At 42.1% G+C, this 25,088-nt stretch overlaps 2 protein-coding genes across 2 annotated transcripts; one reads left to right on the top strand and one right to left on the bottom strand.

Annotated features, from left to right (window-relative positions):
- Positions 1 to 3,129: 3,129 nt before the first annotated feature.
- Positions 3,130 to 22,295, top strand: LOC132993239 (serine/threonine-protein kinase PAK 6). The gene is made up of 9 exons (XM_061062960.1): positions 3,130 to 3,715; positions 11,969 to 12,216; positions 13,515 to 14,177; positions 14,730 to 15,263; positions 17,599 to 17,732; positions 18,943 to 19,069; positions 19,162 to 19,287; positions 19,423 to 19,557; positions 20,756 to 22,295. Exons 2-9 carry the CDS (start codon positions 12,013 to 12,015, stop codon positions 20,921 to 20,923), a joined length of 2,091 nt encoding a protein of 696 aa, XP_060918943.1. The 5' UTR covers positions 3,130 to 3,715; positions 11,969 to 12,012; the 3' UTR covers positions 20,924 to 22,295.
- Positions 22,038 to 24,753, bottom strand: LOC132993240 (uncharacterized). Its single transcript, XM_061062961.1, has one exon. It carries the CDS (start codon positions 24,409 to 24,411, stop codon positions 22,807 to 22,809), a length of 1,605 nt encoding a protein of 534 aa, XP_060918944.1. The 5' UTR covers positions 24,412 to 24,753; the 3' UTR covers positions 22,038 to 22,806.
- Between the last annotated feature and the right edge of the window lie 335 nt (positions 24,754 to 25,088).

Raw genomic sequence — 25,088 nt, 5'->3', positions numbered from 1 at the left:
AGCCCACTGACTAAAGCAGTGGGAGTAAACCTTATCTGCTGTGATGATGGGATGTACTTCACACACAGACAGCTCGCAGGGCAGACTTTGATGAATGGTTTGAAGATAGGTGGATGTCTCATTAGCAAGTGAAATCCAGCCTTTGCAGTTGTGGGCAGAACAGGATTCGGTTATCCCCAGGAGGTCAGTCACTTTCCTGATGCACCATGGCACAGAGTGTTGCTGCTCCACATGCACACAGAGCTCTGGATCAACAGAGTTTAATCCCATTCTGGAAATACGACACTGCCAGCAAAGATCATCACAACTGGTTGGTTCCAAAACTGCTTTAAACATTGGCTTAGCACTGAGGGTAGTAAAATTCAATGATAAAGGATCAGCAAATATATGATGCGCTCCTATTATAGCCACAACATAATGCGTCCTCTATAGTTAGCTTTTTTTTGGCCAGACTTATTAAAAGCTCATCCCGTTGAAGCGAGCAGCCAGCAAGTATGATTTCACCTCAGACAGAAAATCCATAGCACTCTCTTCCTGCAGCAGATAGATGTACACGCAGGCTACTTTTACTTTCTGCTTTAGACAGGCCCTCAGAGAAGAGCTTTTGTCCAGCACGCTTACTTTGAAAGACAAAAACACTCAGGGTCTGAGCGATCCTTGTTTTCAGAGTATGAGCTCTTAACCTGTTTGTATTTACATGCACCAGTTCACAAAAAAGTTTCCTGCCAAAGTATCTTGACTACCTGACTTAGAAGTCATTTTGCAATAAGGTGAACTACAGAGAGCCTCCAGAGGTGCAGCTGCAAATCCCTACAATGGGTTTTAGGAGAGTAACTGGTATGTAAGCTTGTTTCCTCCAGGAACAAAGCAAAACATAAGATGACACTGAATTTACTTGCTCAAAAGAGGATCTTTCTAACTCACACTTTTCACTTACAATCCAAATGTCTTGACCTCCTTCATGACATTTCTTGGCTTTATGAGAAAACTCATGAATCAATATGCACTATTTCATAAATTTGACCTATCTTATAATAATGACTTCATAAATGATAACTTCTAGGAAAACAACTATGCTATGGAGGATCAAAAATTGGACCAGTTAATTGTAACATATTTAACATTATAATAAAGCCTTAGTCAAAGTTTATTGACTATTATCTATAATACTAAATAGTTTGTCTTGTTTTTGATTTGCTATCTTATAATTTTGACGGGAATGTCAAAATGTTAACCCCAGTATGTCAATTTTGATAAATCCAATTTATTTCAATTCTGACTTACAATCTCATTTTGATTCAAAAGTTTAATATTTTCACTATCATTACTCTTATATTACTAATATGATTGCTTTGACTTGGTGGTGACTTATTCACCTTTTTAGCTTATTACAATTAACTTGTCTGGATTTTCTTTTAAATCTTCTGAATTTGTCTCATGTACAGGAGAATTATGTGAGCTTTGTCTTTATTCCTACTGTGGTTACCTCACTATCCGAATTAAAGTGGATCTATAGGTCACCAGTAAATGTCAACGGCTTTTGACAAGAAATGAAATTAACTTAAGCTGTATGGGATGAACCCAGATAACCCCTTGTTTAATCCTTACAGATTTACCCTAAACAATAGAATGGATTGAAATGCAAACAATTCAGGCGGTATATCACTTGGGCTTTCATTTTAATGTAACCCTACTTCTCAGTCACAGTAAGCCCTCTTTAGTGCGGTCAGTATAAGTCAAGTGAAGCTGACAAATACATATGAATAAACCCTTTTAATCTCCGGTGAAAGAAGTCTTTGTCACCACTGGCCATCATCTACATAGTTACATGCAAAAGAAAATGCCTTCAAGTAAATACATCATAAATAATTCACATTCTCAATTATATAAGTAATACAAATGATAACAGTGTTGTTCTTTTATTGCTTAGCTTTACACTCACATTAGAAATCAAGCAACCCAAATGAAATTACTTGCTGATTAACAAATAAAGAAGCATCCTCTTCTTTGTCTTCAAATCAAATTTCCCTTTTATAGGCAATAGTACAACAGCATTTCAAACTAGGGGACAGAAAACTATTTCAGAAATCCTCACCAGATATATGTTTGTTTTGTTACTTTTTAATTAATTCCACTTTTCATCTTAGCAAAGCTGATAATGAGAGCAAAAAGGACCTGTTTTTGTGACACCATTTTTTTTTCCTCACATAAAGACACCCATTTCAAGGCTGTTTCATTGCTGCAGTCTCAAAATAAAAGCGAATTTAGAAAGTACGTCATGCCTAGCTGTAAAATATCTCCAAATGCAATAAATCTGTGACAATAATGCTGACAGTGTTGAAGAGAGGGAGGGGTTGTGTCTGCTATACCCCAAACAGCTAAATCTGCCGTTGACATGCAGATTGGTTCAGTGGGGTCTTTTTATTTTTTACATGAATGTATTTGATGTAGGGACATTATTATTGAAGCCTGCTTTGTTGTCTTTGCATTTGTCTCATCTTAACTATAACATGTATTCCCCCCCAATCTGGCTCCTTGTGCAAGCCATTTCTGCAGGATTTGACCCTAATACATTTTCCTACCTTGTGTCTGTTCTTAGCTGCTGTATGAATTCTTCAGGAAATGATTGTGGTGAAAAGAGAGGGGAACATTTTATTTTTTATTATTAAAGTTTCTTTTGCATGCATGCACCAAGATTTTTTGGTCTCAAAAAGAGACGGGTTTAACCTTTTTTTTTTTTTTTTTTTTTACACACAACAAATACAACAACCCCTCCTGCCATCTGTCATCCCTGACCCTGTCATTCCATGGATAATGCATTTGACTGAACAGCAGCACACTGGGTGAGCACAGCGCCCTCGTTTTCTTATGTCACCCACATTACGTGCAAATGAGACAGATGGGGAGAGGGAGGGCAGGGAGCTGGGTGAAAGGCATCCCAGGTGATGAGGTGTGGAGGAGCCTCCCTTCTCCTTACAGTCACTATAAACCAGCAAAGAAAATAAATTAAAGATACACATGTGGCTATCAGTTCTCTTGCAGCCCAATGAGGGAGTGGGAGGAGGCGGAGAAGGAGAGAAGTGATAAAGAGAGAGAGGGAGAGAAGGAAAGGGAGGTGGGAGCGAGTGTGTGTGTGTGTGTGTGTGTGTGTGTGTGTGTGTGTGTGTGTGTGAGAGAGAGAGAGAGACAGAGCTAGCAGGAGAAGGAGAGGGAGAGAGGGGGGATGGAAGGAGCTGTATGGGGCCGTGATACTCTCTCCTCCTGGATGCTGCTTTCCTCTTTATGGCTTTGTCCCTCTCTTTGTGCGGTCACCCTGTGTCCCCAGGAGCAGGCTGCGTTACGCCGACCAGCACTCAGCGACTGAGCCGGGGATGAATCAGCCCCAACAAAGAGCCTTTGAGATGGGAATGTGTGCGTCTGCCTGGAGGGAGGATCGCATCAGGCTTTCCCAGGCAAGCGGCAGCCTGCAGTGTGCGCTCGCTTGACAAACCAGCCCTCCTCCTCCTCCTCCTCCTCCTCCTCCTCCTCTTCCTCCTCGTCGTTGTGTGCATGACAGAGGGAGAGAGAGCGTGAATGTCCGTGTGTGAGTGCATGCATGTGTGAGTGTGAGTGAGCTTTTTGTGTGATAGTGTATGTGAGCGTGAGTGTGTGTGCGCACTGTGGCTTCCTATCCATCCAGGAGGAGAGAGGCTCTCCTCTTCACCAGACGGCAAAGGTAAGGGGGGTGACTGCTTTTTTTTTCTCCCCTCCCCTCCCTTTACTAACAATGACTTATACCTCCAGAGCCCTGTTTCCTATCTCCACACCGAGGAGAGTGGGGGGGGGAAAGGATTGGCAAGCGGGGCTAAAAAGGATAAGAGGCTTAACGTCATTGATAAAGACCAGGCTATGTGTTTGCCGTCGGTATAGGCATCAGCCGTGGTGGAGCGAGATAAAGAAGAAGAAGAAGGAGATGGAGAGGCTGTGAGGAGAATGCAGTGCAGCCCAGGTGCTGATGTGGGAGAGAAAATAGGAAGACAAAAAGGGTTGCTGGATGTACTATTCAGTGGACTGCATCTCAAAAAGCCTTCCTCTCACCCCTCCTTCTCAAAATCCTCACATGCCATTCCCGAGTCCCTTTCACTTCTCCCTCTCAACCTCTGCTGAGGGAGACGAGCACAGAAATCCCTTAAATGTTGTCCTCCAAGACAAGGATCCTGCTTTTCAAATGCAGTCAGTGTTCCTGCATTGGGCACTGTGGACAGACGCTTCCTGTTTTTACCGTTGTGTGTGTGTGTGTGTGTGTGTGTAGGTATGTGTTCTCAGGTGATCTTCCTGGTCCTACAAAAGCAAAGGAATTCAAGCTGCTACTGTATATAGACATTTGAGTGTGTGAATGCTGTTGGGGAATAGTCACAGGATTGGAGAATGATGTGACATATTTTCTTAATGTTCACTTTGATCTGTAGGCTAAATGTAGAAACCGGTTGTACGAGAGCTTACATAAATGCAGGAGGCGATGTTTTAAGCGTTAAGAAGCAAGGATTCTGCTTTTGTATTGTTGATGACAGGTTGGTACTGTCTCTTATTTTAGATGCTGAATCCCCAGTGAAGATCAAGTTAAGGCTAAGATATTTTCAAGAAGTGCATGCATAACTTTTAGTCCAGTGTTTGCACTATTCATATTGACAGATCAGTCACACACTTCCTCAAGAGTTGTGACTTCACCTGGTGTTTTTTAGTGCATCATTGTTTTTAATGGTGCATTTGATGATGTAACTGAGGCGCTATACTCCTTTAACTTCCGTGTGTTTGTGTCTCAGGTTGCTCATTGATATTCAAGGAGGAGGAGTAGGAGGGAAAGGGTAGAGGAGGTGACAGAGAAGGTCTTTTTGGTGCCTGGACGCACACTTAAACGCACACTTTAACACACACACAGTTGGAGATCTGATTCAGCGAGGATGATGTACACACTCCCGGTGTCGTCTATTTTTTGGAGGCCGGTTCATTTCACTCATCTTGCTTCCAGGCTCTTCCAGGCTCATAATGCAACCTAAACTGGCAGCGCAGACTCTACAGGATGTGTACTGGTGTACTGACAGGACAGGAAGTGATAAGAACACCTCACAAGCACATGTACGCAGGTGTAGAACATTTTCATGTGCCCTGTTGTGTCAGGAATGTTGACCATTACATGTGCATGTCATCTGAAGGAGGGACAGCGTAAATTATCAGCTTAGCATCCCCTCTGGCCATGAGACGTCAAGCAGTTAGGATTAAAAAAAGCCTCTGAGTCCAAATTGGGACAGCATGAAATGACTCCCCTCTCAGGGCTAGAACAGCACCCATGCTGGGTGACAGAGGAGGGCAGCCGAGTTGGTGCTGAATGATACCACATAGAAATCTGAGGTTAAAAATGATTGGTGCTTTGTCCCTGGAAGAGACATGCTGAGGCCTGGGCTAAAAAAAATATAAATCAAAGCTTTCATAAGCACATGCACGTACTGTAAAGCTTGCTCTGAAGCCTGGCGCATCAATAAATTAGACCCAAGAGAGAAGAGTTGGGCTTGTATCATTGGTCCAGGCTGATCATACGCTCCTATCAGCAGAGCATCAAATTGTTCAAAGCACTTGTAAGAGCCAAGAGGATCTTTAATTAAACAGAGTGTTGGTCAGTGCTGCATTTCCCTGCACTAACCCTTAGTATACATATTCTTACAAGGCATACTTCCTGAGTTAGAAGTGTATTATTCTAGTGATGTGTCAGCATCAGAAGAACATCCCATAAAAGCCCCAGGACACTAGAAGTGCTGCTTTTACAATCTCATTATGTTAAGGTGTTTGGACCACATAGAGACTATAGCTTTTACTGTGTATTTATGTCCACGCTCCTGGCTGCAGGGCATAACAAACACATTTTATCTCCCATTTTCTCATCTGTGAGAATCAGTGCCAATATGTCAGGTGACAGAATGATGTATGCGCTCTGTGGATGTCCTTAGATCCCCTTTACTGAGGCTTGTTTACTGCGAACAAAGCTTCCCAAGACGATGGGAGAAAAGAGGTTACATCTTCAGAAGGGAGAGAGGGCTGCTCTCAACAACACTGTGCCCCTGAATTAGGCCAAAAAAAAAGCATGAAATATTTATATTGTGAGCACTGACACTTTAAATCTATGTCTAACTATTTCTGCATTTTTATTTTCATTTTGGTTCTCTCGCTTTTTGTCCATCTCCATCTCTTTTTTTCTGTCACTATATCTAAGTGTCCAGACTCTCCTTTCCTCCTCCACTCGTTCTCCCCCATGTCTTGACCTCTTATTTCTCGTTTCATCCTGTCAATATTAACACAAGACTGATGTGCACTCCTGTGCAAACGTCTGCCCTTGAAGAACTGACAGCCCACGTTGTCGGGCGCGGACATCTTATTTCACTCTACATCTCAGACCCGAGGCTTATTTTATTACTCATACAGTGCATGGAAAATAACAGACAAGCTTTTGATGTGTTTACTTAACTCGGAAGTTTTGCTCTGTGACTTCTTGCTGTTTCTCACCTGCACTACTTCATACAGAGGTTTGAGTGACAGCTTGCACATGACGCATCACCTTTAGTTCTGTAACACAAGATATGTCACTAACAATGAACTGCATGAATATGGGTCATTGCCCTGCTTAGTATTTATGTCTACCAAATGAAATTTAAATGCAGATGCATTTGGCTGTTCCAATGAATATGTTACTCAGACCATTTTTTCCTCATAATTTGACATTTCTTGAAGCTTATCATGACATAAACTATTTACTTAAAATAGTCCAAAGCATTCACTTGACATGCCATTGGGTAGCTCAACATTGAGTCCCTGACATGCTGATGCTAAGCAGTTTTTATACTTTTTGTGACAACCGTTTCAGTTTAGCATGTAAGCATTCAAACGAGCCTAAGAATGCATGCATGGCACCACACTTATATGACAATGCTAACATGCTGCTGTTAAGCATTACAACAACTGTTTATGTTAAACATGCAAACAAGCTAATAAGCTAATTGATAATGTTGCCATGGCGACATACAGATAATGACAAAGCTAACATGCTGATGCTACGTATTATCCGTATTAGTTTACCGCATTAGCATCCAAACAGGCATGAGTATGTTGGCATGGTAACATACTCCTCATGACAAACCTAACATGCAAATGCTCAGAAGGTTTCATGCTTATTATGATATCCATTTTAGGTTTATGTAAGCATGTTAAAATCACCAATGCAAATCTCGTTGTGATCAAAATGGAATATAAGAATTGACATTGTTTTTTTTTTACCCTGCTGTGATCACGAATGTCTTACAAAATAACAGGGCAATCAAATTGGTAGTTGTAGGATATAACAATCTGGCCCCACTTAAAATGACATCCATAGTCACTTGTGAGGCTAAAAAGACAAAACTGTGCTCAGTCATTCCCACATTCTCCAGTGTTCCCTTTATTTCCGGGCGCTTTGTCGTGCATGATGTATCAGACCACCAGCATGAAATATGCATTGCAGAAACGTGTGATTCCATGTCATTGAGTGCAGCTTATTACATCAGTTGTCGTCTCCTATTGACAATCCTTCCGTATCTGCAGAGGTGACCTCAAAGAGAAAGCAGGCATCAACTTCAATCATAAACACTGCTATTGTACTGTCCAGACACGTCCCGCACTTGTGTACCTTTTTTTTTTTGATGCCCTCGGATGGTGTGCGTGTTTACATGCATGTGTGTGTGTTTTACAAATGAAAGAGATGCCCAACCAAGACCCCCCTTCTCCCCCCTTTAGCGGCAGTCTCATTACACTCAAAGGGCAGAACGGTCATCATAATGAAGCTGTTAGAAGAGCAATCTTAAGGCCCCCCAAACTGCACTGCACAGTCCAAAAGCAGCAGCTAAGACCTTGATAGTATCTATGCCACTCTGAAATAGATGTAGCTCCCTGTAATTCAGGTTAGCTGGATTACGCATATATATCCATTGACAAACACAAAAAGAGGATTACCTCATCTCCATCGTCTCCCACCCTCACCTCACTATTTGACATTAATCCTGTACAAAATAAACATGCTTCTGGTACTGGAGAGGAGGGGTGCATGTTGTGTGTCCTAAAATTAGATCAGTAAAGAACTGAACACCACCACTAATCCTGCGAGCACAGTCACCTGCAAACTCTCTACATTCTTGCTAGCATGCCAACAAAAAAAGATAGAAGCAGAAATCAGGGCAAATAGAAAAAAAAAAAATCATTCAACAGAGCTGGGAGCGCTAACATCGAGCAAATCCAATATCTCTTATCTCTAGATCCCCTCCCACTCATCCACGACTCCTGCTTGGGGTATGAACATGAGAGGAATGTAAGCACACCCTCACCTCTCTTCTCAAATGTATTCGGAGACATATAGATTGCATGGTTGTATTTCTGCATTGCAAGAGGGCACAGAAGCTTTATTCAATGAGTTGGGCAAGGCTGTGATTGGATCTTAATTTCTGCCTGTAATAGGAATGTAAGCTGTGATTAAGTTAGGACCCTGCAGAGGAAATAAGAATCTTTTTGCATAGCTGAAATCATTTGCATGCCTTGTCATCTATTTTTAAAGGTGTGTGTTAAGTCAGACTCACGAGTAGACTTGCTACAACAGCTTTATGCTCATGTATATTTTATTCAGTGAGATTTAAATTCTCATTGACAGAATATCTGCATTTTTCAGGTCATGCATTTGGAAACATTTAAATGTTGCTACTGCACACAGTTGTAGGAAATGGATATTCCTAATCTAGCACAGTTTCAGAGTGACCTCATCCTCTTTGGGTCTTCATATCCCTGACAGCAGCTGGCTTAGTTTTGCCTCAGCACTTTGATAGATTCGAGACAAGCCACTGAGGCATAGGGTCAAGTCCCTGCAGTTTGAAAGGGATGTGACCAGAAAGCGTGATTATGCGTGCAATGCTGTGCAAGTTCAGCTCCCTGCATACGTAAACCAACTGGCATAGAAATCAATAGCATATTGTTATCAAGACAGTCATAAGCTTGGCGGAGTTAGAAGGGTCAATATAAGGCCAGTTGCATGTGATTAAAGCTTGTTAATCAATAATTGCATCATTTTTCAATTTATTTTGCCCAGGCTTGAATCAACAAAGTGTGGGTTTCTACTTTCCTCTAGTATCACAGGGGTGAGTTTGTGTTTCCAGAGTCTTCAGGGGGAAACAGACCGAGGATGAACAATGAATGCCTTGATATGTTCCCTTCTTCTGTTTCTTTGAACTGATGAAGCTCGATAAAGTACCGGTCAAAGCAGCCATCCTATTTGTGCTGCTATCACCCCATTATTTCTGGCAGTGACGGACTGTAGCAGTTTGCATTTGACTCATGAGTAAATATTGATTGATCTGCTTGTAAAAGGATTCATGAAGGCTATGTGTAAATATTTGTTCAGGCAATGCTAACATCTGCACGCCAAACAGTTATCTAAGCAGACAGGCTCTTGTGCAGGGGAAAAAGAGGGGAAACAGAGATCACAATCCTCTGTTTTGCAGCTTGTTTTCTCAGGCGTGCGTTGTTCGAAAAGTAGCCCAACTCGGTGCTTAAAAGCCTTTTTGTGTCTGATGGAGGTAGAGAACTGTAGAGAGTCCCTGTCTCTCTAATACATCGAGGTCTGGCTGCAATCATGTCCCAAACTCCTCTCTCCCAGCGTCCTGCAAGCCGTTGCACCATAATGTCCCTGTCAGATGGAATTAAAGACCTTCCCAGCATCACATTATGTACATAGGGAGAGCACAGAGTGATACACTTATGCAACACTTAGCACAATAGCTGCGTGATTGAACTGTCCATGGAGGGTGTCATGTCCCCCTTGCCTCCATCCTTACCCAGCCTTTCCAAATTTAGGCAAGTTTAACAAATGTCATCAGTCGACCTGACCTCCTTTTACCCTCCTGTGATGCAGCAAGATGATGGCACTGTAGAAGTCCCCGATACAGCTCATAGCAGGTGTAGTAGAGGCTGATTAAAGGCGTGCTGCTCTCAGGGCGGAGGTGGAGACAGGAGAGGCTGACAGTGACAGCATGATCGTCTGTCCAGCTGCGAATGACTGCAATACTGATGTACTCAACTCTCCCCGTTTTAAAGTTCATGATAGGAGATGTCTCCTGGTGGTTTGGGGGCAGCTTGTAGGCCTCTGATTTGGCCATGTATATCACAGGATATAAGTTCTACATCCTGCTAAAATATGACAAGAAAAAGTCTCATCAGTATGCTTACAGTTTACGGCATAATAATGATGGCACGTTCATGTGCCTTTATTGGATAGGACAGATGAAGAGAGACAGGAAATGTTGGGAGGGGAGAATGGGGGACGACATGCAGCAAATGGCAGGGATGTATTTGAAGCCACGGCTGTGCAATGAGGACTAAAGCCTCCTTACATGGGACACACAACATAACCGCTACGCTAGGCTATTTGATGCCGAAGCTTTTAAAGGACTGGACTATGACAGTGATACGGGATAAAAGTTATACTATAGCTATTATAGTTGGGGACCACAACATGTCCATATCAAATGTTGTGAAAATCCATCCAGTGTTTGAGAAGATATTTCAATAAAAAGCAAGAATGTTACCCATCATCTGTTATAGAAGATATCATTTGATATTAATAAGGTGTCAAAACAGTTCTCATAAACAGTTAAATCTTTAACACCCTGGTACCTCGACAAGACAAGCATAAGGATCAAAAATGTCATTATGATGTGTCCTTAAGCATCCTTTAATGTATTTTGTTGACAAATGGCATTAAGTACTTCATCCTGGAACCAAGTGAACCCACTGACAAATCGCCATCTCTAGCCACAAAAGCAAAACTGTGCTCACACATTTGCACAAATGGTGACCTTGCAGAGGCAGTAGATGTGTGCAGTTCTCCAACATTCCTTGTGTTTCAAGTGCTTTGTCGTGCATGATGTATCAGGCCACTAGCATGAAATATGCATGACAGCAACGCTTTATTCCATGTCATCGAATACAGCTTATTACATCACTTGTCGTCTCCTCTCCTGTCATAGAAAAAGCGACATACCGACCAACAAACCGGCGCTGCTATCCCTAGAGACATGCTGCTAGTATGACTAGCCAACAGCTTCCATACTGTGAGCTTCATGAAACAGCATTAATTCTGATCACAAGACTTTAATTTGACTGATTATCTCTCCATGCAGCTGTGCAGCTGAGGAAATGAGATGTATTTAATGTATTTAATTATTTCACTACGGTTGAATGGAATATAAAGCTTAACACACAGTTAACCTGAGTTAGCCGTTTGCCAAACGCAAGACCATCCATCCAAGGATTAAATGGTTACCCTCCCTGCAAGCAAATGCAAACAGGCTACTAATGAGGATGGGATATAAGGGTTTATGAAGGATAGGCTGCCATACTATATTTGTGTTTATGTGTTTCTGTTGTTTTGTGCATAAGCATGTGTTTGTTGTATGTGTACTACTTTTCCTGCTAATGCACTAAAAGCCTGCAGGTGCTGTCCAGCTTTGCCGCGTGCTCATCAGTTAAATGGCACACAGAATGAATAAGCCTTAATTGACCAGATATCCTTCATTACACATGTGCTTACAAATGCATCTGCTCTCCTTGGAGCCGTTCTCAGAGGCACAAGCTCATGACAGGCAGCAAGGCTTCATGGGGCATAAACATCCCAGACATGGAACAGCTTTTTAGATGAGCCATTTGTATATTTGCTCCCATGTGGAAAGATCATCTGTTGTCACATTTTATTTTTAATACAACTGGTAGGAGAGTAGATAGGAAAGGACAGTGGTCTGGCATTGGCAACATTGTTTGATTCACTGGGCCAGAAGAGATTTGCTTATATTCAAATGTCAAGACCACAGTTTCTTGAGCATAATAATTGGTGATTTTTTATTAAGCATTTTAATATCTTTCTCTACAGGAACATTTTGAAGCAGGCAAGCTGTCGCCCTCTTGGACCTGAGGATGTTTCGGAAGAAGAAAAAGAAGAGGCCTGAAATATCAGCGCCCAAGAACTTTGAGCACCGCGTCCACACTTCATTCGACGCCAAGCGGGGCTGCTTTGTGGGCCTGCCGACCCAATGGCAAAGCTTGATAGAAAACCTGCGCAGGCCCAGGCCCATGGTGGACCCTTCCAGGATCACAGAGGTGGAGCTGAGGCCAAAGAAGGTACATCAAACCATCCATTTATTGATCCTCTGACCTTAACTTGAACTGATCACTAATTAGTTGTAGGCACTTCTGCCAGCTCTCAGGATGAGTCGTCATTCTGAAAGTTTTGCTTTGTAATCTCGGGGAGGCTTTTGCATAAAGATACGCTGCTGCTCATATTGACGCAGAGGGATCCTGCTGTCTCAGAAAATGCCATAATCCTCTGATGACAGCGCAGTAGGAAGGCCGGCACTCCTCCCCATCTTTTTGCATCCTTATCTGTCCTGGGGCTGGGCTAATGACCCTGCTGTGTACACCGACACTACAATGTTGAATACTCCGAGGGCCGCAAGATTTATTACACCACACAGGCAATTAATAACTGTCCATGGTGCCTTTCCACAGATGTCAAGCAGAAAGGGATAAAAAGTGCAGGTACAGCAGAGGAAAAGCCAGTGAATGATAAAGGCTGCAGATCTAAGGCATTCTATGCTTCATGGATCTTAATGTCGATGCTGTTTGTGACCCTATAGAAAATAAAGTCAACATTGTGCTTTCAGTAGCATCACAAAGAACCTCACCATATTCAAATGCTGTGCCCCCAATTTTGACAGGTAAAAGGGAGAATGATGTGTGATATCAGATACAAGTTATATTTAAATTTCAAACAATTGTCTCGTGAAATAGAAAATCTCACCAGGGCCATTATCACCTGCCATTCCTCTCTCTTTGAGAGGTGCTACTTCAGGTGAGATGTCACCTGACCTCTTCCCCCCCCCCCCCATGCAGAAGTAATGGCACCAAACAAGAGAAACAGGAGAGGCTGTTGACTGACTGTGAACTAAACATGACTCCACCCTGAGAGTTCCTAATGAGACACCATGCTCTCTCTCTTATAGCTGCAACGGTAACACAATTCTGGCAGAAGATCTTAACTTGGATCATTTTCTGTTAGAACAAGTCTAGGCCGTTCTAGTTGCATGCCTCCTGGTTATGCAAAATAATCTACTAAAGTTTATAGAAGCTGTAACATTTTATATCCGAATCTTGCCGCATTGGAACAGTTGTAAAGACGTGATACTCTCAAACCATTTCTTCATATATTTGTATTGTCAGCAAAAGCCACTGGGGAGATGATTTAAGTTGCCGTCTTTGAAGAATGACAAAGATGTCCTTTACAGATTCTCAAGTCTAAATTTAACTTGCCTCTGAGCAATGATTATGTCAGCCTCATTATTCCTTTCAGCACAGACTCTTTCTATAATGTGATCATGGCGTGCACAATGTGATAAAGATAAACGCTTCTTCTCTTTCAGACCATTGTGCGTGGGAGCATGATCGGTCACGGGGACTATATCGCAGCCATGATCAACGATATGAGCCGTCTGTCTGTGACCAGCTCCAACTCTTTGAGGAAGAGCAGCCCCTCGGCCAGGAAGAGGGCCCAGTCCCTCGGACGACTGGGGGAGGTGAATGAGGGAGATCCTTACCAGTACGAGGGCCTGACCCAGGATGATGATGAGGACGACGATGCGTGTGACGACCCCTGGAGGGAAAGAGCCAGGAACATCCACAGTGAGACCAACACTCCTTACCTGGGCATGAAAAAGAGCATTACTCTTCAACCCAATGGGATCCTACCAAAGGCCAAGTCCACATACGAAGTGAGCGTCAGCTCGGTGGAGGGATTCTCGCATCCAGCTCAGTCACAGAACATCCCGATGCTGAGTCAAGGGGCTTACATGAGTGGAGAGGTGGGCAGCCCTCAAGAGAGAGTGATATGGAAGAGAGACTTCCAGCTGCCCAGGGGAATGCCACCTAGTCAGAGACCTATAGCTTGTTTTTACAGCCCTGCTATGACTGTTCAGCCGCCCCATGGAGACCAAGGGATGGTCACCACGGAGCTCCGGCCAAACCCTCCGATGTACATGCACCCTCAGAACAGCCCAGGGAGGCCATTTTCCTCCTATGACCTAAAAGTAAGCATGACATTACAGTATCTTCTTTGCATGTCTTTGTGGATAATAATGTCTTGATTATATATTATTCACAGAATAAACCGTATATGAATATTTCTGCTGAAGTCACAGAGACAATATTCTTTTTTGTGGCATGTTTTTGCAGTAGCTTTAATTCTATCCATTAGATACAGGTCTGAGTGGATCATTATCATGCTTAGCTTTTGGAAACTTAATCACAGTAGCATATTGATTTGCCTTAAATTAAAGGTGATTAAAGTTCTCGGGTTGAATATTTTTTTAATTCCAGTATTGAATTATGGAATGTGGGTTTAAAGTCTTAGTGGGGTTGTAAAGTTGAGATATGGTGTGTTTGGCAAGTTCCCAGCAGGACACTTGGGGTCTGTAAAGCAACATTCTCATGTGGGTCCTATCAGGTGAAGTGGATGCACAATGAGTAGAGGACTAGATTTACATTCACTTTTAAAGCAGGTCTTACACCCCAGGCAGACAGCCAATTCTGTTTCAGCTCTTTCTCTTAATGTCTCTCACTCTTGTCCTCTCATCCTGCAGGCAGAGTCAGCAGTGAGGTACCACTCAGGCTTCCTCCCCACTGGAAACAGCAGTCCTCTTGTCGGCGGCATTAGACCCCAGCGGGCTGTTCGCTCATCGGCTAGCTACACGCTGGGCCTTTCTCCTAACATTGGACTGAGGCCAAATGGACCTGACCCCTTCCTCAGACACTCTGGATGCCCCAACCCTCCTTACCCCCGCCAAGACAGCCCCTCACAACCCCGACCCTCCCCAACAGGTTCACTAGCCACCAGTCCTCCAGGAACCTGCTCCCCTGCCTTCAGACCTCCACAACATCCTTCACCAAGACCTCCACCAGACCCACCCAAGGTGACCCACGAGCAGTTTAAGGCGGCCCTGCAGATGGTTGTAGACAAAGGGGATCCTCGGTCATACCTGGAGAATTTTGTGAAGATTGGGGAGGGCTCGACAGGTGTGGTGTGTATCGCTACAGAGAAGCACAGTGGCCGGCAGGTAGCAGTGAAGATGATGGACTTGAGGCGACAGCAGAGGAGAGAATTGCTCTTTAATGAGGTACAGTATCCAGCAAGGTACTTGCTTAAATAACCTAGTCACAATGGGCCTCATTCATCAATATCTTCTTAAAAATGTTCTGAAATTTGTTCTTAAGAAATTTCCTGAGAAAAACCTTCGTCAAAATTCATGACGTGCACCTATGTTCTAAAACTGATGAATTTCCACGTAAACTAGAAGCTCATGCATGTTTTTTCCTAAATAGCACAGAAAAATAAGCACCTTTTATGCCCATATAAGGGCACGAGACTGCAGGGCTGTGTGCACATGGCACACACACAGAAGATGCAATGGATTAAATAGAGAAGTCGAGAGACGTAGGGAATGGTAAATTTATAAAAATTCAGACAGTTGCTGCTTGAACTGAAAACAGGCTGATTAAATGACATGATATTCATTAGTTACGTCAGCAGGGGATACAAAATAAACTACAAACAAACACTCCATCAGATTGTGTTACTAGTTCAGACAGCGCTATCATCAGAAGCAATGTACATCACAGTTTAATCAGAAAAGGCAAACAGTTAAATCTGGGGGAAATAACTGGAAACAGAAGAGAGATAAGTCCATATCTCATACTTTTTCAAATTTTGCTATTTGACAGTACATTATTCTAAAATGTATCTTTTAGCCTAAATATCTGTGTGAAATACGTTGTCATTGTTGTGAAGCGTTTTATTTCATGCTTAATATTAGATTCTAGATTTGTATTCATAATTTAACATTTTGCAGTTTAGATCAAACATTGCATGTCAACATGTCATTTTGCCCTGCCAAAGCAGCACTCAAATGTGCATGAGAGTGCTCTCAAGTGTTCTTACATTTTGTTCTTATCTAGACAAATACCAGCTCATAAAACTTCGGTGCGTAAGTGGGGATAATTTGTTCTTAAGAACTTACCCAATGAATCTTAGGTAACGTAAAAAAGAATTCAGACTTTTCTTTGCACTCTGTACTGAAAAAAAGTTCCAATATTTCTTTGAACCTTGCCTACTGTCCTTCAGTATGGCTTCTGTGCCTTGTTGCTTACTTCACAGCACCCACCACCATATCTATTGAGATTCTGCAAAACTATGACGAGCAGTGTTTAGCCAAGCTATGGAAGCCTACAGATTTCTATTTTTCATTTTATTTGAATATTTATTGATTTTTGTTTCGTATACAAGCAAGTATCGTGACTGTTAACTTATGAATATGTTACCAGCAGCAGGATGGACAAAGAAAAACAAAGACTGGACGCAATAGAAATATGCATGTGCTATCATGCACATTTCACCAAAAATAAGTGTTATTTCTCTCATTCACTCAACATGTGTGTATGTTTTGCCTCTCAGTTCTCACACAATTACCAACATGGTTTTTGTGAACCAGTTTTTAAAACTTTTTATTTAAGATGCAACCGAACTCCATGAATTAGTAGTGGTGTGTTGTGTTTCACATACTGTATGTTTGAACCATTATCCTGTTGTCATTTCTATATTAAGTTCCTTCTCCCACTTAGCCTTAATGTACAGAGGAGGATACTTTACAGTGCCTTTAAATGTAGCAGAGCGCTGTGAAGTCTTATCATCACATGTCTTTATCATTATGGCCAACAGTTCATTTATGTTTTTTAAGCTTTCTTTGCCATACTTATTTAATGTTTGGGGTTGTCTCTGCAGCAATCTCCTAGGGATTGACTTTCCTTAGAGAGCAGTATTATAAACACAGAATATCAGGCTCATACATGTAAACATGCTGATGGGCTTAGATGAATTAGCAGGATGGTTCGGTGAGCCGCAAGTTGACCTAGATGTAGACCTGTAATGTGGCTAGCCTTAGTGTGCTCTCCTTTTGGCTACACTCTGTGTGTAAACTATCAGTTAAACTTTTAAATGTTTTATTTTATTTCAGTGGCTTTTTTGAATGGCAGAAGAGGCACCCCTCTTTGTTGCCGTGTTCCTGAATGCCTAGACATATCTTAAACAGAGGATTAGAAAGTTAGCATGGTACATTGAGTCATAATAGCTACATTCATGTGCCTACATGAAGGCATTAAATGAAAATGATGTGAGAATAACTCATCATAGTTGTCTCAGATGTACTCGGGAGACCCTCAGAATCGTGTGTTTACTTGACAGGAAAAATTAAGAAACATACTATTAAGTAGGGTAAGAATAGATTGATCAAAACTGAGGAGTAAACTTTATAATACTTTTACCAATTCAGCACCTTTTATGATAAGTGCTACTCTAAACTGCTTGAGCAGCCCTTTCATTTTGGAGAACCAAACGTGGCCTCACAAGGGCTTATGTCAGGACAGGTTTTGGTTGTAATGAGAATGTTTGTGCTGCAGGTGGTCATCATGAGGGACTATCAGCACAGGAACGTGGTGGAGATGTTTAAGTCAGCCCTGGTGGAGGAGGAGCTGTGGGTTATCATGGAGTACCTGCAGGGAGGAGCACTGACCAACATAGTGTCTGAAACCAGGTACGAAAAACACCAAAAGATCCACTTCATTTCTTTTGCGAAAGCTTCATTGGTGAGTCAGTTTGGTTATGATATCATATTTGATAACTAAATCAACCACAAGGGGGTAGTGTGGTATTGACTGCCAAGTGATTGGTGTGGAGAGCAGCTGCACGAGGACTGACAAAGACTCCCATTCTGCTCTGTTTCACTCCAGGCCTGCTGCTTTTCTCCGTAGCAAATCAATAATTCAATGAAATGACTAATTGTGTGCATGTTTACATGCAATGTGGAGTGTCTCATTTTGGTAGAAAGCTTTATTTTCTGATAATGTCACATGGCATAAATCAAATTAGTGTGTTACAGTGTGTTCTTCTTCGCCATATTGTCAAGGAAAAAACTGCACCAGCAGCTGGGAGTTCAGTTTGTCAGGTTGTTTTTCTTTTTAGCTATCGTTGTATTTTATGTTATTAACAGATGGCTGGCCCGATCCTAAAAGCATGAACTCGGGGGTTTGATCTCTTGACTCAAAGGAAGGACATTTTTTCTCTAAAGCCAGATGACATGTTCAATGAGACAGCTGTCACGGCCACTGTCAGGCAATAAGATCTTCATTATGTTGATAGTGTAACAATGAATAGGAGTCCTCTTGTTATTCAGTTTTGCATGGCTGCAGTCTGGTGTCCAATCCTTTTTTTCTCTCCTTCAAATCACTTTAAATTAAGGAGCAGAGAAAGTGCCTGAATTTATGAAGGACATATTCCTGTATAAAATGTTAGATATGTGAATTGAATGGAATGAAAATCATGTTTGGGGCGAATAAAGCACTCATTCGGGTTATTCTTACATTGTATTTTCGATATTTTCAGTGGAAAACCGACATTGCCTGCTGTTTTAAAAGGGCCTTTTGTTTCTTTTTTTATTTAGCAATTGTAAATGATCAATGTCACATTAGGGATTGAGGGGGAATGAACCTGCAGTGTTATTCTGCTGTGTGGGAGTTGTTGTTTTGAACCCTGCTCTCTTTATCATTGCCTTTAATGTGCAATGATTCATGGATTTCAACTCTTCCTCTGTCTATGATTCATTTTAATATGTAATTGAAAAGTTTGAAAAGAAAGTTAATCTAAAATATTTGTGTGTCTGTGTGTGTGTGTGTGTGTGTGTGTGTGTGTGTGTGTGTGTGTGTGTGTGCGTGTGTGTGTGTGTGTGTGCGCACGTTATCCTGCAGGCTTAGTGAAGAGCAGATTGCCACAGTCTGTGAAGCTGTTCTCCAGGCCCTGGCCTATCTCCATTCACAGGGAGTCATCCACAGAGACATCAAGAGTGACTCCATATTACTCACATTAGATGGAAGGGTGGGTTATTGCTGTTTTTTCCCCCCCTCTCTCCTTTTTCTTTTGATTGTTTACAGTCTTAATGTAGAGTGTTTCTCTTTCCCTCTCCTCAGGTGAAGCTTTCAGATTTTGGCTTCTGTGCTCAGATCAGCAAGGACATCCCAAAGAGGAAGTCCTTAGTGGGGACACCTTATTGGATGGCTCCTGAGGTCATCTCCAAATCACCATATGGCACTGAGGTGAGCAGGCACACGTTCAAAGTCCCCCTCATGCGGACTAATGGTGGTGATCTCTCTCATGGAGCGTAAATGCCAACATAAGTGATCTGTTCCATGGAGCTGTTACATCATTTTAAATGTGTTGTGGTGCACCAGGTGGATGTTTGGTCGATGGGTATCATGGTGGTGGAGATGGTGGATGGAGAGCCCCCGTACTTCAGTGAAACACCTGTAGCAGCTATGAAGAGACTGAGGGATGAGCCAGCTCCAACTGTACGAAATGTCACCCAGGTACGAGATCAGAAAAGACATTTTCCCTTAATCACAGTGTGTTCTTCTTCGCCATATTGTCAAGGAAAATACGCCTGACCAACACAACCATGAAATAATATTATGACCTCAAGAGAATGAGCAACATGTTTTTTTCACCAAAATAGTGAGCGAAAAAAGCAAGTGACAATATAATTAATAGGATCCCTTCATTTTTTAAAGGACTTAGATTAACATTACCAATAAGGATAGCCCATCAGTATTAAATACTCTAAGGTAGAGTGTATTTAGAGCTTTATGTGTTTCTTTTCACCAGAGTAATATATTCCCATTAGATGATTTGTTATGTCACTTTGTTTGAGTTTGTTGGGAAGTATTTTTCCAAAAGAAAATTTTGTGTCATTTATTTTTTATTTTTTTACAAACATTATATTCAGAATATCTCTTGTTTGGGCAATAATACGTATTTTACCCTGCAAATTCATAGTATCAACTTCCATTCAAAAATCAAATATTATGTTTAACAGTATAGGTTGAATTAATATTGGGCAACAAATGCCAATTTTAGGATTTGATTTCTAACCTTTTGACAATAAGAAAAAGATTTAACTGGTTTTCCTGACTTCATTACAAAATGAAATCATCATTATTGATCATATTATGGTGTTTGTTGGTGTTGTAATTTTGTATATTGTTTCCCGGATACTTAAATATAATGCAATCTTCTATAAAGGAATATATTTAAATATATTTTAAAATGCATGAAGCATGTGAGCATCTTTTCATCTGTTCACCCTCTGAAAAGATATTAATAACCTTAGTCATCTCCTGAGTAAATCATCCAGCATTTGAAATGAGGGTAAAATGATATTGTGATCTTGACATTACTATGATTCAACTTTATTTACCAAAATCTGATTTAACCCTTGCATTTTTCATTCTGAATGATTAGCAAGTTGCTGTTAGCCTTATGCTGTTTCCAAGCACAAACGTAAAGAGCTGCTAGCATGGCTGTGGGCTGTTATTTATTCTCAAAATGCAACTGACACATTCATTTTAAAACCTGATATATAGTATTAAATCAATCCCATCATTACAGAGGTATTGTCACTTTGAATTTAGCAAACAAATGTTTCTTTTTTATATTCATCTGCATATAGTTGCAGTTTTAAACTTAAAAAATAATTGTAATAAATGTAGCTTTTGATTTCTGGTCCAGATCTCCCCAGTTCTTAAAGACTTCCTGGATCGTATGCTGACTCGGGACCCTCTTGACCGGGCCAGCGCCACTGACCTGCTGGAGCACCCATTTCTGCTGCAGAGCGGCTCACCTCAGTGTCTAGTCCCACTGGTGGAGCAGTACCGCAAGCGCATGTCACGTTGCTGACCCTCTGGGGGCTCTGTCTCACCAACACCTACTTTCAGTCTGACCTGCCCAGGCCTCTGACCAGAACCAGCACCTGGGCCAAACTCCTCTAGCACCCAAGGAAACGGGGTGATCAGCACCAGAGAAGCAGACCCAGACATCATGTTGCTGTTGGAGTGATGGTGGCAGGACAGCAAGTTTGGTTAACACGCAGCGCAGCCGCATGGTCTCGGGCATGAGAGAAGCACTTTAGGAGTGAGTTAAAGGCAGCATGCAGTTCCTCACATCTTAACTCGGTTTGATCCGAATATCAATAAGCTTCCTGTTACATACAGTGTGATTCAACACAACACAGAATGGTGCAAATCCACTGAAAATCAATATTCCACATAACTACATGCACTACTCAAGTACTCATGTAGACGTAGTTTTCATAGTGGGCATTTTTCTAGCCATTTGGAAGCATATACAGCTGTTGTTAGGACGAACCACAGTAGCTCATTGTGACATTATGACGGAAGGATAAAGTTACCTCTGCACACCCACAGTCCCTGCTGTGGAAACTGGACAACACCCTGGTCAGCACACTCCACAAACACTGACAGTCCACCCTTTGCATGGCCAAATGGAGGCACACCTGGCCTGATGTGAATGCTTGAATATGAACCAAACTGGGATGTGAAAGACAATTCTCCTTTATTAGCATAATAAATGGGTAGATGAAAGCCCAGCTGCTACTATTGGGCTATTGGAAAATCTCCAGTAGAATATTCCTCTTTTCATATTTATTCTTTATTTCCTAAAGGTGTTGTTGTGGGTTGTTTATATGATGTGAAGTTGCAAATAAGGTTTCATTATTATGTATGGACTTGAAACATACACACAGATAAATTAATAATGTAAATAAAATAGTGAATATTAGGTCTTATTCCTGCTGATTTACTGCAGGAAATTATAAGAGATGAATGGAACATTTTACTTTTCTTAACTAAAATGTGAGTGTAGTCTGATACAGCCCCTCTTTGTATTGTGACAGACTTTTTAAGAACCACAAGGTGTGTGTGTGTGTGTGTGTGTGTGTGTGTGTGTGTGTGTATGTGTGTGTGCGAGCATCCTGCGTGTGTGTATGTGTGTGTGTATGCGTGTGTGTGTGTGTGTGTGTGTGTGTGTGTGTAGTTGCATTTGTTTGCCTAGAGAAAGCACACAGGCCTGGCATGTGATGCTGCAGGACGTCCACCTGCTGAAAAACACTTTGCACATAGTCTTTGTATTCTGACACAGATACATGCTGACATGTTTCATGTATTTCTATCTCTGTGTGGATCATTCATGGAAAAGAGAATTACACATTTTAATTTTGTATAAATCAATAAATGATGCATAATAAATTGGATTTTTTCTGATCCCGCACTTTCCTCATTCACACCCACATACCCACTTACGCATGCATGTATTCAAGGTTGAATGGTTTGGTGTTTTAAATGATTTATTAGGTAATCAGCATAAATCATACAGTGCACAATGAACATATTTCAGCAAAATACAAACATTTTTTTCTTATAAATACATAAGCATATCAAATACAGTCCGATCCATACAATACAAATATTTTGTTGGTGAAACAATATTATTTATTTTAGAAGCTCACAGATTAATATTTTTTTATTATTACATTATTTAAATAGAGAATAGCAAAAATGTTATAGATTGAAACAATTTAGCTTTATATTCCTATTTTGTCATTGATAAACATAGTCAAATCAGATAAACTGCAACACAAGTAGAAGCTTATTTCTCTTTATGAATAGACTATGTCACCAAGCAATTAGACTGCATTGTGAGACTTCTAAGTGCTGTAATAATTTCCCTACCAGCCTTTTCTGTCGCCTGTAATTGTCCTTTTTCTATCCGAGGGTAGACTGAGACGAGCAGCTTTCAAACTCACATTTCACTCCACTGATGCTGTCGACGCTTGGCTGGCTGTTGACCTGCTGATGTGTGTGAGAGCAGGGGAAGGTCTCAGAGCGGGACATCCGCCCTCGGCCGTTCGAGGAGCTGGATGAACAGTCTATCACCATCCTCATGAACTCCGGAGCGGTGAAGCGACGCAGCAGTCGTGTCCCGAGGCCCACGAACCCCGGGCCACTACTCGCGATCTTCCCGGATTCCATCTCCCCTCGGGCAAACAGCAGCTTGTTGTGTCTGCTGCTCAGGCCGAAGCTTCCCCTCTTCTGCTGCTCTCTTCTGTTTGATGAAGCCGTGTCACTGGCCTCGTCTTTCTCTGATTGGATATCCTCCTCCAGCGCTCTCCCTGGTTGACTCTTGCTGTTTAAAAGAGGTTTTGGCACTGGGACAGTTTTGTCAGCATCATTTGTCATGCCACGGGTGTTTCCTTGACATTCAATCTTGTCTATCAGGCATCTCTCATCCTGTAGTGAGGCTCTCTTTAATTTGCTGGCTGACAGGCTGATGTCGCACACATCACCCTGATAGGACTGCTTTCTGCTGCTCAGAACGTCCAGGTTAAATGACTTCGCTTTTCCCCAATGAGGAAAACTCACTGGTGTTTGCTTTTGGAGTCCAGTGTCTCTGCTGACATCTCTCTGGCTTGGCTCAGGCAAAGAGTTCAGCATTTTGGCCCCTCTTAGCTCTCTAAGCGTGCAGTTTTGCAGTTGTTTGGCAGTGAAGAGATCCCCCTCAATCTGGCTTTTTTCTATCTGAGGAGGCATAGCCCTGCTGCTCGGATGGTTCTCTTCTTGAGACTGGCTCCTTGGACACTTGAAGCGGTTCCAGAGTCCGCTACTGTCTCCAATCTTCAGCTGTCTGGGAACTACCTCAGGCAGTTGGTCTTCGTTGGTATTCAACTTTTTTGAAAACCTCTCCAGAAGATACCGGGGGAGCCTGTTGGGCAGCCGGTTGTCTCCATCACCAGTGGTCGCGGAATCAGGGAGTGGATCATCTGTGCAAACACTCCTCCTGCAGGGAAAGTTCAGAATCTGCACGCAATGGTTGTGTCCGAAGAAGTTGGCTACCTCGATAGCAGAGTGACCAGCATTATTTGTTCTGTCCAGCCTCAGTCCCAGTCTTTTGAATGCTCGGACCAGGAACTCCAGGACCTGGCTGTGACCAGAAAAGGCGGCATACATCAGAGGGCTGTTACCCCAGGCATCAAAGGTGTCTGGGTCAGCGTTGAACTGCACAAGAAGCTTCACAACATCCAGGTGACCCATCTCACAGGCATGGCTCAGGGCGGTGCGACCATCCACATCCTGGCAGTTCACATCGGCTCCTTTCTCCAGCAATAGTCGGGTGAACTTGGACCTGGTCCCTGGATCTTGTAGGCAGACGGCATACATGAGCGGGGTGCGGCTGTTTTCTGTCTTAGAGTTGATGATGCGTCCGTCCAAGGCATCAAGGATGAAGCGTGCCAGGTGAACTTTGCCACCATGCATGGCATCCAGGAAAGTCTTCGTGCCAGAGCCCTGGCGTAAATCTTTCGGTCGCATCATTCTTAAAAAGCCACTTGTTGAGCTTACCCAATAAACACAGAAGCACTGTGATAAAAAGAGAGAGAAAGTGTGTGACAAGTTCTCTAAAGGTTCTCCGTGTTTACAGCGACTGCATTCAACTCGGAGTAAGACTCAGTGAGGAGCTGCCAGGGTTTTTATACCTCCCTCTCCACATGCCCTCCCCACGTTGCCAAGGAAACAAACGTCTGAGGACCATTATGCGGTGGCAGCATCCATTCAGCCCGAGCCCTCTCTGCCTGGAGAGAAATATATGCTATTTGAACAGAATAATTACTCAAGGAGAAAAACATGGCCAGTGTTTTTTTATGAAGGTCTGAGGGGTTAACTTAAATGTCAAATGTTTACTTTCTCTGAGGAAAATGTACCTAATTAGAGATTCCTGTTAAATTAATCAAATGAAAACTACAAGTCAGTATTTTGTGAAATCAATGAATGGTGAATTCGGTTGTTCTTTTTTAGTAAATACTGTTTTCAGGACTATTACCTATAAAGTTTGAAATATGAAATCGGACTTTAGAGCTCTTTTAAGTAAAAGAGGGTAAATGAATAGGACTGAATAGCATTTTCCCCCCAAAATCTATTTTAAATAATGTATTCAACAATCCAGCCATCCACTCTATAATTCTGCTTCATCCACAATTATAATACAGTGCATC

This window comes from Labrus mixtus, chromosome 18 (genome assembly GCF_963584025.1).
Source record: "Labrus mixtus chromosome 18, fLabMix1.1, whole genome shotgun sequence".
NCBI lineage: Eukaryota > Metazoa > Chordata > Actinopteri > Labriformes > Labridae > Labrus > Labrus mixtus.
This window is presented reverse-complemented; position numbering and strand designations above follow the sequence as displayed.

Coding starts and splice junctions, on each gene's coding strand:
- LOC132993239 (XM_061062960.1), top strand. CDS start 12,013: ATGTTTCGGAAGAAGAAAAAGAAGAGGCCTGAAATATCAGCGCCCAAG. Junction 19,288..19,422: donor AATCACCATATGGCACTGAG/GTGAGCAGGCAC, acceptor GTGGTGCACCAG/GTGGATGTTTGGTCGATGGG. Junction 19,558..20,755: donor CTGTACGAAATGTCACCCAG/GTACGAGATCAG, acceptor TTTCTGGTCCAG/ATCTCCCCAGTTCTTAAAGA.
- LOC132993240 (XM_061062961.1), bottom strand. CDS start 24,411: ATGATGCGACCGAAAGATTTACGCCAGGGCTCTGGCACGAAGACTTTC.